This window comes from Prosopis cineraria, unplaced genomic scaffold (assembly GCF_029017545.1).
Source record: "Prosopis cineraria cultivar Desert tree isolate PC_DT_omini unplaced genomic scaffold, ASM2901754v1 PC10, whole genome shotgun sequence".
In the NCBI taxonomy this organism is placed as follows: domain Eukaryota; kingdom Viridiplantae; phylum Streptophyta; class Magnoliopsida; order Fabales; family Fabaceae; genus Prosopis; species Prosopis cineraria.
The window spans coordinates 4,139,061-4,153,959 of NW_026555341.1; the positions used below are offsets into that span (position 1 = coordinate 4,139,061).

Sequence of the window (14,899 nt, forward strand, 5' to 3'; positions counted from 1 at the left end):
TTGCTGGAAATAACCGAGAACGAGTCTGAGAGTGTCTGCACCTTATAATTCTTTCGGTTAGAGATCGAGCCTGTTATGAACTTGAAAGAATTGGCGCCTGGTGACTTCTTAAATGTGCTCAAATAGCCGACTCCATGCAACTGGGCTGTGCCGGAGGCGTCATCACTTGAGGAGCATTTGTCCAGATTTTAAAATTTTATTTTTATATTTATTATAAAAAATTATAAAATTTTAATATATCTAATTTATCAGATTGCATATGGATAATTAAATTTAATATTAATTTTTTTAATAAACCGGACTCGTGCCAGAGAGGGGGGAGGGGAGTTGTGTTAAATTTCAAAGTTGTAATGAGCCTCTGATTTTTGTTTTTTAATAAGCCAAATGGGCCTCCGATTTTTCCCATATCAAGAGTTTGCCATTTTTTTGGATGAGAATTTCAGTTAAGAATCAAGAAACACACTTAATTTTAGGTGAGCTTAAAAATATTTTAAAATTTTAATTCAGTTTAAAGGAAAAAAGTTAAAAAAATTTTGACAGTAAGAAGATCAAAATAATCTTTATGTATTATGTAAAATCATTAATTGTTAATTTTTTTGTTATATTTGTTAATTTATTAATATTATTTATAAATTATATTAGTGTGTTAGACAATTAGTAATATTTATTGTTCATTTTTTAATTTTATATGTTAATTTATTAATATCAATTGTAAATTATAAAATTTGTTAATAATTTACAATTAATGTTTGTAAATTATAGGGCCTGTCAGTTATTTATAATCGATATTAGTAAATTAACAAGTAAAGTTAATAATTTAATAATTGGTATTGTTGCATTAAAAAATTAGTGTTGGGTTTTATATAATTATTGATATGTGAACTCATGTAATTTGTAACTCATACTCATAAATTAATAAATAAATTAAAAAAATTAATAATTAATAATTTTGTATGACAAGTGAAAGATATTTTAATATTTTATTATTAATTTTTTTATTTTTTTAAATTGAATTAAAATTTTAAAATTTTTTAAACTCATCTGAAATTAAATCTTCCTTGCTCCTTAACTAAAATTTTTTCTGCTTTTTCTTTTTATCCCTTGGCCAGATGAGTTTGCCAATTTTCACACGTCAAGAATTGGGTCCCGTGTATTTATTTATTCTCTGATATGGTTCAAGTCCTGATGTGTCTCTGTTTCTGACATCTAGTTCAGGAAATTGTGACGTTAAAGTAAAATGAAATGTTGGTGCGAAGACAAAATTATTTCCCACAGTAATGCGGACTCGCGGAGTCTCGGGCTCAATTTATATTATCATTTGTAATGGCTCACCTCATTGAATTGGTGATCTCGCATGATCGTCAAGAGTTTAACCAGAGTTGAAACAGACCGTTAACTAAAAAGTGAAGCCTGAATTTCGTCATTCCTAGATTCGATTATTTTACCAAGAATATTAGTGTATATCTGCGGGAGGAGAAGGAGCATGTGCTAATACATTTTCTTTTCACTAGATTAATTTTTTAAAAAAATTAATAGAAAGGGTTAGTACATATTATTATTCACCAACAAATAGCCGTTTGATTTTAACAATAATCTATTTATAATTAATAATAAGACAGTAGGACGTTTAATAAGTAAAATAAGTGAAGTTTTAAAACCTTCAATTTATAATTGTACACGTCAAATTAACAAGCAACATTCGTAAAATAACAACAATTCATTTGAAATTAGCAAAAATTTATTATAATTTTAACAAGTTAGAAAAAATGATAGGAAGGGTTTAGTCATTCACTGACAAGTATCTGTTTAATTTTGACAATAATTTATTTGTGATTGACAATAAGACATTGGGATGTTTAACAAGTAAAATCAATGAAGTTTTGAAGTCCCCAATTTATAATTGTCCATGTCAGATTAATAAGCAACATTTATAAAATAACAACAATTCATTTAAAATTAATAAAAATCTATCATGATTTTAACAAGTTAGAAAAAATGATAGAAAGGGTTTAGTCGTTCACTGACAAGTATTTGTTTGATTTTGATAATAACTTATTTGTGATTGACAACAAAATATTAGAACATTTAACAAGTAAAATAAGTAAAGTTTTGAAACCTTCAATTTGTAATTATTTACGCTAGATTAACAAGCGACATTCGTAAAATAATAACAATTCATTTAAAATTAACAACACATGTTAAGTTATTACATGAAAATAGTTTTGTGCTTGATTTACTATTTATAATTTTTTTTATCATATATATATTGAGGGGCTTGGTGGTCTAGTGGCCACTAAATTTTTTAGATAGCCAAGGGTTATGAAATTAAATTTATCTTTAATCACCTAAAAACTTTAGTTCTAAAAAAAGAATATCATCGGAGCTTCGACAACTGGCCATCAACAGTAGAGGCTCCTACGAGCTTACAGCGGCGAAGGTCTGACGATTGGTGATGGTGGGGGTTTCTTTTTTTATTTTTGTTTTTTAATTGAGGGGCATTTTAATCTTTTTACATATAAAAGTCAAATGTTAAAAGGATCAAAGAACTGTAGTGATAAAAACAAATAAGTTAGTCCTTCTCTAATATAAATTTCGTACGGTGATCTTTATATGATATTTTTCCTATTAATAATGATCTAATGGATTTATGAAAAAAAAAAAATCTAAGAGTTAAGTTGTCAACAATCAATGGCAAAAAAGTTCAAGATGTTAGCCGTATCATTCTCATTTCCATTAATTGATTTTTATTTTACATTTTTAATCTTAATGTTTAAATAAATACATATTTCTGACGCCTTGTCTCTGCAATCTGCAGTGGCATCGGCAGAAAACCTGAAAGTATGAAAGTTGATAGATCTTCCAGATAATACAAAGAGTCAAAAAGTATTCATTCTCATAATAACCCGGTTGCCGGTTGCCAGATGTGTTAATTGAGTTGCCTCTGATAAAAAAAAAAATCTTTTGTAGTAAAAAAAATCATTCTAATAAATGTATTAATCAATCTCATTACTGATGGGACTGATTTTAGAAAATATGTATTGGTTTATCATTGTGTGTAGATTAAAGTCAATTTCAATTCAATAATGGATCTATGGCGTCACAAACCGATAAATCAAGTATGAGGGCCTTGGGAATAATGTGGATGTGGAGAACTTTAAACGCCGCTAGCTACCCTACCAAATGGATATTCGAAATCTGATGCAACTTTCTTTCGCACCCTTAGTCTCTTTCGGATGCAATGGAGGGATCTCTAGGAATGTGAATATTTTAACTGAAAGGCGGGCTTTAACAAAAGTGGGGTCAATTATTTTCCCCTTTCCTACAGTATCTGGTAATCTAGTAAGCTAGAATACACTCCCCTAGAAGACACAGGACCTGTGCCCATCTTAAACAATTGCATTTTTAGTGAGAGCAAATTAAATCGGAGACTGATTTACTTGATAGGAGGAGTTAACGGGTAGAAAATAGAAATGAAAATGGAGGGTGAAAAGGAAAAGGCAAAGGAGACGTTGAATGCTGCAGGGCGCAGACAAGAAATTAAAGGGGGAGGGGTTCATAAAGAGCTTCTCATCCAAGAGTACGGCATGCAACATTAATGCCTGAAAAGCAAAGGAAATTGGCTGGGCGTAGGGTAAAATCAAATGAAAGGACAGTAATGGGGCTAAGAGAAAGAGACGCAGAAAAAATGCCATCGGATTCCATGAAAGGCTTGCTTCAACACTTTGCCTTAAAAAGATAAAGTGCTTACAAACCCTATCCCCACACACCATAGTTTTAACACCATCCAGACCTGGCCATCCCACAGGTAACTATCCATCGGGTTCCATTTCACATTCTCGTCAGGATCTATTCCATGCATGTTCCGTTCATAGAGATCTTCCAAACGCCAGGCATTTTCCAAGGCGGTGATCTGATGTGTTTACTAGCAAAGGCGAGAAAGCCGCAGCATGAAAACAAAATCCCTTGGAATTTTAGGTTTACTTTTAATTTTAACTCAATCAATGGTGAAAAGATATGAATGGCACTGTTTCCATAATAGACGATCTTCCCGGCAGCTTTCCTTGAAAGCTGATAATTCCTTGTCCTTGTGCCGCTATCTTTGTGACCAAAAGCGAAGTAGAAAGTGTCAGCATGACATCGTTCTCGTTCCCACTAAAGCCACTTGGAAACAACTCCATCGTAGCCGGCCTGGCCTGACGATGACGACCAAGACCTGGACACGCCAGCAGCATAAGGTGCGAAGAATATTCTGCACCCCGACCACGCAACCCAAAGACGAACCAATGAGCGAGAAAAAAGAATAAGACGGCTCTTTAATTAAACCAGTCATCGTCCTTAATTTGTTATCCAAAAATTCCGTATAAGAGGATAATTACTGATTAGATGTTCCATGCGAAAAAGAAAGATGAGTGACCGCAAAATCGTTCTAGTGACAGGGTGTGCCAAGGGTGGTATTGGGTACGAGTACTGCAGGGCGTTTGCGGAGCAGAATTGCCAAGTTTTCGCGTCTGACATCACCCGTAGGATGCAAGACATGTTGGATTTGAAGTCCGACAACATAGACACGCTCGAGCTGGATGTGGGTTGTGACGAGAGCGTGGCTTCGGCCGTGGACACTGTACTGTCCAAATGCGGACGCATAGACATTCTGATTAATAATGCCGGGATAGGCAGCACTGGCCCTCTAGCAGAGCTGCCCCTAGACGCAATCCGGAAGGCCTGGGAAATCAACACCCTGGGTCAGATAAGGTTGGTGCAACACGTGGTCCCCCACATGGCTCTGCGTCGAAGCGGGAGCATAGTGAATGTTGGCAGTGTTGTGGGCACAGTGTCCACGCCATGGGCAGGGTCTTACTGTGCCAGCAAGGCTGCCGTGATTGCCATGTCTAACAGCCTGCGTGTTGAACTCAGGCCATTTAGGATTAACGTGGTTCAAGTCCTGCCAGGGGCCGTCAGGTCCAATTTGGGGAGTGCCAATTTGGAGCAAATGGGGGATTACCAGTGGAAGCTTTATAGGGATTTTAAAGACGCGATCGCGGAACGAGCAAGAGCTTCCCAGGGTGAGAAAGCCATGGATGGAACAGTGTTTGCCAGACATGTTGCCAGGAAAGTTTTGAGCCACAAACCACCCAGGCAAATCGTGTTCGGTCACATGACTGGCTTGTTCGCCCTGCTCTCTTGGTCTCCCCTGTGGGCGAGAGACCTCTTTTTCTCCAACCGTTTCGGCCTAAACAAAAGCGTTCCATGATTTGTATCCATTATTGGGTAGGATTTGATCAAATCTAACGGAGAAGAATTTAAATCCTGAATATAGTTTAGACGTGCATGATGTTTGAAATAAAGCAGCTTGGTAATGAATTGATAATTGCCGCAGTTTAGAAATGTGAGAATGATTATAATTAAGAATTGTGGTTAGATAGCATTAGATTGGGAGGTAAGGAAGGAAATAGTGAGGAAAGGGGAGCAGCGTAGTCTTCGACGCCACACCAAAAGGAAAGGGTGAGGTGGAAATTAAAGAAAGCAGAGAATGGCAAAGCACGAGTAAGGGAAGGACCTTTTTGTGGAATGAGACTATTTAAGGGAAACATCCAATTGGGCTCAAAGTGCTTTGGCGGGTGGTGGATATTCTCATTATTACCCACAATCATAAAAGCCCTCCTCTTTCTCTTTCTCAACATTCTTTGTTCCTCATTTCTCTCTTTCGCTTCCACAACTCCCCTCTCCCCATCTCTTTTTCCAGCCAAATCATTCCCTCTTGACTTCCTGTCCCCATGAACCTGGTCACCCTAATTTGCATGCAAAACCAATGATGGACTCCATCAAAACAGTATCTCTATTTCGATTTTCTTTTTCTGTTCTTTCCAATGCTCCCACGTCACTTTTCATCGTCTATCATCTAGTCCTTCTCCAGTAGTGGGGTCCCAAAGAAATGCCTCCTTGCTCTGCTTTGTAAACTGCTGTGAAAGCAGCTCTCTGTTTGCTCAAACTCGATGCCTTTCTCGTTCTTTTTGGGTTTTGGAATATCAGACTCGGACACACCAATATGGTTCAATGTCTAATCTAAAGTAAAGAAATAACTGTTGATGTTGCGTTTTGCCAAAAATTTCAATGTTGTTTATACTTCCAATTCCAAGTCTGAGATGGATAGCTGTGGAGCTGTCCCATTCTTATAGTATAATCTATCTCGCATTCTTTTACGTGTGGGGTTGAGGCTAGGCAAGGCCAGCACTTTTTTTGTAGTGGGGTTAATTATACAATATCCAAGTGTCTCGCGGGGCTTCAATTATTAAAGTGTGGATATAATTAATAAATGCATCTATCGGAAGAAAGTATGTCTGTGAAGGGCCCTTCGCACAAGCATTCGAGGAATGTTTGTACTTTGATCAAGAGGGCAAAGTTTATCCTCTCGATCAGCCTGAGAAGTATAATTCTTTCTTCCACCTCAAAAGCTGAAGGCTGCTTATATTCTTGATAGCCGCCAGATCAGGGCACTCTGTTTAACATTAAATATTACAAGCATCACCCATTAAAAACTTTTCCAGTTCCAAGTTTTTTTTTTTTTTTAAGATTGGAATTGTTGAGGCCATTGTGATTGCGCTAATACGAGAGCGATTTTACCCGCGTGCTAATTTCCAAATTTGCTTTTGGTGATTCCCCTTCATCTCTCTCACCATTTGTTTTAATGCAAGTGTTGACTAAGTTCCGGCGTAATCATGACCATCCAAAAAACACTTTAAAAAAAAATCTCGCACTGTTTATTTCACCTCAGTAATTTTAGTTTATCGCAAGGCATCGCGGAGATGCAAGTTACCCAAGATCTCGTATCAATCCACCCCACGTTTGACCTGATTATAGGACATTACTGTCCCCCTCTGCTGCGTGCATGAACACGTTCGTGAGCCCAATCTATCATGACAATCATCGTTGCATAGTTCCGGAGTGGCCACGAATGATGTATAGCTCTCAAACCAATAGGGCTCAGTATTCACCGGTCTGGCTTTTTTATCAATACACTATAAAAAAAAATTATCTAAATACTACACAATGAAAAGTTTTACTCAAATATTATGCTAAAAAACATTCGGATCGAGAACAGTTTAATGTTTATATAAAGCTCAAAATAAGTTTTATAATGAAAAATTAATTTTTTTAATAAAATGTGAAATCATTCACTTACTGAACAAATTTAGAAATTAGTTTTTTTTTTATAAAATGTGAAATCATTCATCAAATGAATAAGTTCAGCTTTTTTAACTAATATGATGTAATATTCATTGCGAATGTCCTGTGAGAATCCTTGCATGCATAAGACATAAAAAGTGTTATAATTTAATGTTTTATTATTTATTTTAGGTTGATATAACAAAATAAATATATAGGTTAACAATTAATTCTTATTTAAAATGCTCTCATTACATTGATTATTAAGATAAGGTTAATCAATACTAATGTAACATCTTACTTGCAGTGAAAGAATAACGATTTAATATGGATCCTCAATCTGTTCTATCAAGAATTAAATTGTCTCATCCACAAATTCCTCAAGATAAACTAAGTAAGCAATGTGGTGGCTGTTTATCTGTCCAATTACTAATTCACAATGAAAATGTACTAAAACAAAAGCATCAAAATTGTAGTTAATTTCATTATATGGCTGCCTCATCATTGTCATTATTCCCTTTCATCTCTCCTCATTCTACTCAAATTGAATCTCATATCATGCAACCCTCATCATTATCATTCTTCAACTCACATATTGTTGCTTATTTTGGATCATTCATGTCTTTCCTTTACTATTCCACACTATTTTTGACTAAATACAACACTTATACTTTTAAACATGATATACCATCAAATGAAGTATGTGCCATCCTCGACAATCAATTTGTTTAGTTAAATCACCGTAATTTGATTTACATACATCAATTACATAGATAAATGAAACACCTAAATGTCAAAAAAAGGAGAACATGCAACAATAACAGCCACAACGTATGAAAAAGAAAATAAATGTGGTGTCTGGAGTCATTATTTATGAAGTAAATTATTTTTTTCATTCATATAAATCATTTATTTATTATTAATTTTCCTAAAATATATTAATTAATTTTCTATTACTAAGTAATTTCTTACTGATGTTAGTGATATTAGGGCCCATTTGTTTTAGCTTATTTCATAAAAAAATACTTATTTTTTCATCTTTTTTGAATTTTTATGATATTTGTTTAAACTTTAAAAATATTTAAAATATGAAAAAAGCTACCTTTGGTAACTTCTAAAAATAATCTAATACAGTAAATAAGACAGATTGTTTTGAAGAGACAGAATATTCAAAGATGTCATAAAAATTTAAAATAATATAATAATAAATTATTTTTATAAAATAAAAATAAAAAAGATATTATAAAATTTAAAAATAACTAATTAACAATGACTTTTTACTATTGTAATCGAACCAAAATAATTTTTTTTATAAAATCTCTAAGTTATTTAAGAATTATTTATTTTTTAATCTTAAATAAAATTCTATGTAATTATTAACACTTTCTTCTCCAATTATTTAGCCATCATTTTTCATTCAAATGATCACTAAACAACGAGACAAATCATTCATTTCATTTATTAGGGGAGAGGAAGTGCTCGAGATGGAGTTCAAAAATTGTTCATGCTAAGAACAATTTTTTAAAATCATTCAAACCAAAAACAATTTTTGTTTCACTTTTGGAGTAAATATTGAAGAAATCATTTATAGTGTCATTAATTTTGTAAACTGTTTAATGTGAGAACGATTTTAGGTAGAGTATTTTGGGAAATAATTCTCACAGTATAGTATTTTGGTTTTTTTTATTATTGTTTATAGTATCTTTATTAAAAAAAAAAACCTCCCCAGTCTACTCAATTTGGCTTAATTTTTGCAATGCAAAAATTCGTCACAAACTGTTTTAAGCTTTGTAACATATGATTGTGTTGCACATTAATTAGGGATTTAGGGTGTTGTAAATTTTTTTTTTTTGGCCCAACTCTTCTCCAAAATTGAACATCATGGCTCCATGAGCAATTACCAAACGTGGGGTGGGTCAGTACGTAGCTTTCTGGGCGGCGTTAACACCCTGACTTCAGCTCAACGAGTAGAGCATGAAAGACGAAGCTATGGATATTGGGGGAATGGCGGTCAAGCCTTAAAAAATAATGATGATGATGATGATAAAATACTTGATAAATTTTTTTAAAATAAATATTAATTCAAACAATTATAAATTTAAAAATTATAATTATAAAGAATGTATTTAAATTATAAATAAAATAATTAGTTTATAATTTAAATTTTTGTTTATACTTGTTTGAATTGATATTTATATTCATCTTATACAGAAAATGTTTTAAGAACTTAATTATTATTAATTATCATTTTAAAATTTTATTGTCATTCTTTCCATGAAGATATCTTTTACCTTCCATGTGTGTCTGTATAAATCATGAAACATGAAATATTTGCAGGCGTGCCAGAAACTAAGTATATTGATAACATGTTTTTTTTTTAATTTTTTTAAAAAGAAAGTGATGACCTCGTGTTGAAAGCTGAATATAAACTTATATCAGTATAGGTGCATTTTCTTTGTAGAAGCAAAACAAATGGAAAGACTTTATTCTTTCAACTCTTTTCCCCCCTAAAAACTGCTCCTAATAAAAACAATCAGAGATTACAACCAAGTTTGAACAAAATACCTACTTTCACCCTCCTCCTATCCTAACGAAGGATTTCAATCACGCATAAAAAAGTTTCTAATGTTGTTAATAGTTTGAGTATTATGAGTATTAAAAATTCATTATGTATGAGCATAATTGCTTCAGTAAAATTTGAATAGACATTAACTCTATTAAACTTCTTAGCCAGCAAATATTGAGTCCTTCAAGAATGCTCATAAGTTTGAATGTCATGCTGGGATGATAACTAAGAAATTTAAAAAACTTTTAATTCAATTGCTGTGGTTATCTCGAATGAGACCACTATAAAAAACAGCTTTTTGATTGTTAATAGAGCCATTTATATGAAGTCTTATCCAATCTTTATTAGGGGGAAGTATTTGGCATTTGTTTTATCATCTTGTTGAGTCAAAAAATTAATTTTAAATTGAAGATATTAATCATTAAAAATATCTTATATATTGATAAAGGTAATGTCTCTTTTATAAATATCATCTTTAGAATAAATAATTTTACGTCTCTCTTTCCAGATATTTTAATACATGTGAGCCAAGAGCATTTTTTTTAGATAAAAGACCACAAAAAAAATTGTGTAGATAAATATATTAAATTATATTAACGTGCACAAAATTACTACAATCAGAAAGTAAATAATTTATTAATTTTGACTGGATGACAAAGGAGGGGAGCAGGGGGGAGAGTGCATGCATTGATCAAATAGGGTGAGGTGTGATGTGGATTTACATAGGATGGATGGTGAAACAAGGACGGGTGAGACCCGTAGACCATAGACGCAAGGTTAAGTAGGTCCAGAGAGATCAGGATACGCGTCCAGAAATGAAGTGACTGGAGGGACAGATGGTGTTGTGCCCGTGAAATCTAATTCAAGAAGGTCCTCTGCTTCTGAGAGCCCATTAATACTGTGTACCCACTAATCAGTAAATTTAAAGATAGAGAGAGAGAGTCAGTCATTCCAGTAATTTCCTTGGGGCAACTTGGACCGGGAAGGTGAAGTTGCCAGTATTTGCACTGTCCTGTGGACAAAATGGGGAGGGAGGACCCTGCTTTCTGTGATTTCGGGGATTCTCGTGGTTTGTTGGTTGCTAATTCTTTAATGGATTTTTGAGACCTATTTCCTTACATGTGTATTTTAAAAGGAGAGAAGAAAAGATAAGAGGAAGGTGTGGGAGCGTAGGATAAAGCAAAAGAAGAGGTCTTTCTCATACACGGATCCCCATGGAATGCGGGAAGGATGCCTAGCATACCTTGCTGCAACACATTCTTTTTGTTTATTTTAAAGGAACCTGCTTTCTTGCCTTCGGAATTCTGTCCAAAGAGACAAACATATATACGGACTCTAACACAGCCAGCCCCAGAGAGAGAAGGAAACAGAGCATGTGGATTCAGTTGCGCTCAGGAGTTAGATTTCTTTACTCAGATGGTTAGATTTGGTTTAGTCGCTTCCGCTACAATCAATATATATATATATATATATCCAACAAAAAATCTCTAGCTTCAAATACAGGGAAGGCTAGACAAAATGTTTCCTCGTGATTGAGTTGCCTAGCGTTAAGACCAACTTGGCTAGACAAAATAGGTGAACAAGTGAGACACAGAAGATGAAGTCTGCGGAGAATGGTGATAACCATGGTCATGAAAACAACTGGTTGGGTTTCTCTCTCTCCCCTCACATGAGTCTAGACGTTCCTTCTGACTGTAATGACCAACATCAACAAGAGATCCAAGTGATACGGCCTTCCTCTGCCGCTGCAGATGCCGTTCCGGCGAGCTTTTATCACTCCATGCCCCTTCCTCCTAATTATGGCATTTACTGTGGTGGGCTTGATGGTGAAAATGTCGGCTTCTATTCCTCTCTCCCTGTCATGCCCCTAAAATCTGATGGCTCTCTCTATGTAATGCAGTCACAGCCCCAAGGTTAGTACTCAGTTTAAACTTCTGCCATGGGCTTTTGTTCTAGACTTCATTTCTTTCCAGTGGTGTCCTGACTACTTTGATTTTGGCCCCTTTTTTTTGTTATTTAACATTTGAATCAGTGGCATCGTCTTCAACCCCGAAACTGGAGAATTTCTTGAGCAGCTCGACAATGGGGACCTTGAGCTTAGACAGCATGATTTTCGCCAACCAGTCCTCGCGTCGAGAACTCAACAACCCAAACTATCTAAACCGCGTCGAACAAGGGCAAGACATCCAGGCCCAACCTTTCTTATCATACTATTCTGGCTTTAGAAGCCGTGAAATGATGTTGGAAGGGCCCAAGCAAAATGAAGTTTCAGACTGTAATGTCCAGTTCCCAAATATTGGACAGGAGGGAGCTTCAGGAATGAAGAACTGGGGCATAAGAATCAGCCCAGCAGGTCATGCACACGAGTCAGAGATGATGGTTAGTGTGGAGGATAATAATGGTGGCGAATCTGGGTCCATCGGATCAGTGGCGTATGGGGATTTGCAGTCACTGAGCTTGTCCATGAGTCCTGGCTCACAATCAAGCTGCGTCACAAGTTCGCAGAGAGCTTCGCCTTCTGTCAATGATTCTGTTGGCGTGGATACGAAGAAAAGAGGACCTGAAAAGTTTGACCAGAAACAAATTATTCACCGGAAATCCATAGATACTTTTGGCCAACGAACATCCCAATATAGAGGTGTAACAAGGTTAGTTTGCTCTTCTCCTGCATGTACTGGTGGTGCCCCTGTTACATCAAATTCAAGAAATCTAAATCTTTGGGCTATCATGCTTGGTTCATTGCTTTGCCTGACAGCTTGCTTTTGTAGTTGCTGGATATCGTATGTCCTGCCTCGCTCGAAATCCTGCTCAACGCATCTAAACTGATTTTTCTTTTCTTCGTAATTTCTGTTCAATTTCTAAAGGGTGTTTAATTATCAGACACAGATGGACTGGTAGATATGAAGCTCATCTTTGGGACAACAGTTGCAAGAAAGAGGGTCAGAGTAGGAAAGGAAGGCAAGGTATGAAAAATGAGAATCCTGTTTTTTTCTGTCCTTTTGTTTGTTTGTTTTCATGATGTGCTTGGTCATCCATATCTATCAATGTTCAACTTAAGGGCTCTAAGTAATCAGGTCTCACTCACTTTTTTTATATTCTTTTCTTTGCGGGGGACGCGACTCAATATACGACATATCTCAGTTTATCTAGGTAAGCTTCCCCGACGACTATTTTCTGTTGAAATTCTCGAAGTTTATTGGATTATGTAGACATATATGCAATATTTTTTTGGTTCATGATGCTAGCAAAAATGGAAAATTAATGTTTATGCAAGTCGATCCAAATATTTGATTACAGGCGGTTATGATATGGAAGAAAAAGCGGCAAGAGCTTATGATCTGGCCGCACTCAAGTATTGGGGACCCTCCACTCATATCAATTTCCCAGTAATAATTAACTACTTTTGCCTTTTCTCTTCCATGCTTGTAGTCGGCTTACGAAACCTATTTCAGTTACTGTTACTGATTTGCAATTATGATCTTATAATAGTTTCCCCCCCTTTCTCCACCGTCTTTTTTACAGTTGGAGAATTATCAAAATGAACTTGAGGAAATGAAGAACATGACTAGACAGGAATACGTAGCTCATTTGCGGAGGTATTCAACCTTTGTTACTGTCTCATTGCCATCTTGAAGACTCTTTTTTTTCCTTAATTTAAACAAAGCATATCATTAGCATTTTGAAGTTAATAATTTTCTTACATGATCATAACATCTCTCACTCTCCCTTATCAGGAAAAGCAGCGGATTCTCCAGAGGTGCTTCCATGTACAGAGGAGTAACAAGGTAATGCGATTAACTACGTGGCGTACTGTAACGTTTATTTAGTAATAAGATTTATATTCTTTTCTAAAAACGACGAGTTTCTCTCATCTGAACTGGGGGCTCCTCATTGTTCACTTGGTAGCAGACATCATCAACATGGGCGGTGGCAAGCTCGAATCGGTAGAGTGGCTGGAAACAAAGATCTATATCTTGGAACCTTCAGTGAGTTCTTCCAAATTTCACTGAATAATTTTCTTTTAGTTTTTTATTTTATTGTTTGTCGATAATTTTCTTTTATTGCCTGTGCATCTCTTGTACTATGTTCCCAATAATAGGAAGAAGCTGTGACCTGTGAGGTTGTTTTGTGAGTTTTCGAAAGCTAATCATTTATGTGCTCTAAGCTCTTTGAACACGCTGCTTTCCAGCCAACAATAAAGCTGATCCACAGCCACTTTAATATTATAGAGAGCCGGTAGCTAGTCCCAGAGACCCAGCTTTTTATAAGGCTGTTGACTCAGAATGCGGAGGAATATATATATATATATATATATATTCATAACTCTTCAATCTTATTCACTTAAAAATATGACCCAGCGTAAAATAAAGAATGAAAGAAAGTTGATTTATGTTATTGAAATGAAACTCTAGGTACCCAAGAGGAAGCAGCTGAGGCATATGACATTGCAGCTATTAAATTCCGTGGAGTAAACGCTGTGACCAACTTTGATATAACAAGATATGATGTGGAAAAAATCATGGCTAGCAGTAACCTTCTTAGTGGTGAACTAGCCAGGCGGAACAGAGAGATCGATGGTGGTAACGATCGGGCTATCGTTCCTTTAAGCACAGCATACGTTGGAAACCAGGATGCGATTTCAATGCACAAGAGCTGCGAAGGCCAGTCATCAGAGTGGAAGCTGGGAACGCATATCTTAAATCGTTCCCAATGGATGACGGAACTCGACCAAAATCCAGCAAGAATGGAGACTTATAGAACTCAATCCTTCTCAATACCTTTAGATAACATGATCCATCAAGTAGACGAATCAACCAAGATGGGAACGCACGTTTCAAATCCTTCATCTTTAGCGACAGGCTTGAGCAGCTCACGTGAAGTTAGCCCTGAGAAAACAAGCTTGCCAATTCTCACTGAAGCGCCTTCGCTAGTGACAAGCTTGAGGCCACCACTTTCACTGCCCCATGTGCCGGTGTTTGCTGCATGGACGGATACTTGATTAGTCCAGTTCTTTTTAAATTGAGAAGCGTTTTGTATCCACAATGCGAAGAAAGGGTTAGTAGGCTTCTTGGTGGTGAAATTAGGGATGGTGGGGGTTCTTATTCACAGGTTTTGATGCTTACATTTAATTGAGCTTTTCCCGATGAAAGAGAATTACCAAAATTTCAAATC

At 35.6% G+C, this 14,899-nt stretch overlaps 2 protein-coding genes across 2 annotated transcripts; both read left to right on the forward strand.

The window, feature by feature from the left end:
• The first annotated feature begins 4,405 nt into the window (after positions 1-4,405).
• LOC129321313 (short-chain dehydrogenase PC-15-like) lies at positions 4,406-5,313 on the forward strand. The gene has a single exon (XM_054967042.1). It carries the CDS (start codon positions 4,406-4,408, stop codon positions 5,246-5,248), a length of 843 nt encoding a protein of 280 aa, XP_054823017.1. The 3' UTR covers positions 5,249-5,313.
• Positions 5,314-10,762: 5,449 nt separating this feature from the next.
• On the forward strand, positions 10,763-14,899 carry LOC129321610 (AP2-like ethylene-responsive transcription factor ANT). Its single transcript, XM_054967444.1, has 9 exons — positions 10,763-11,640; positions 11,760-12,375; positions 12,608-12,690; positions 12,869-12,877; positions 13,025-13,113; positions 13,250-13,323; positions 13,462-13,512; positions 13,637-13,713; positions 14,140-14,899. Exons 1-9 carry the CDS (start codon positions 11,325-11,327, stop codon positions 14,724-14,726), a joined length of 1,902 nt encoding a protein of 633 aa, XP_054823419.1. The 5' UTR covers positions 10,763-11,324; the 3' UTR covers positions 14,727-14,899.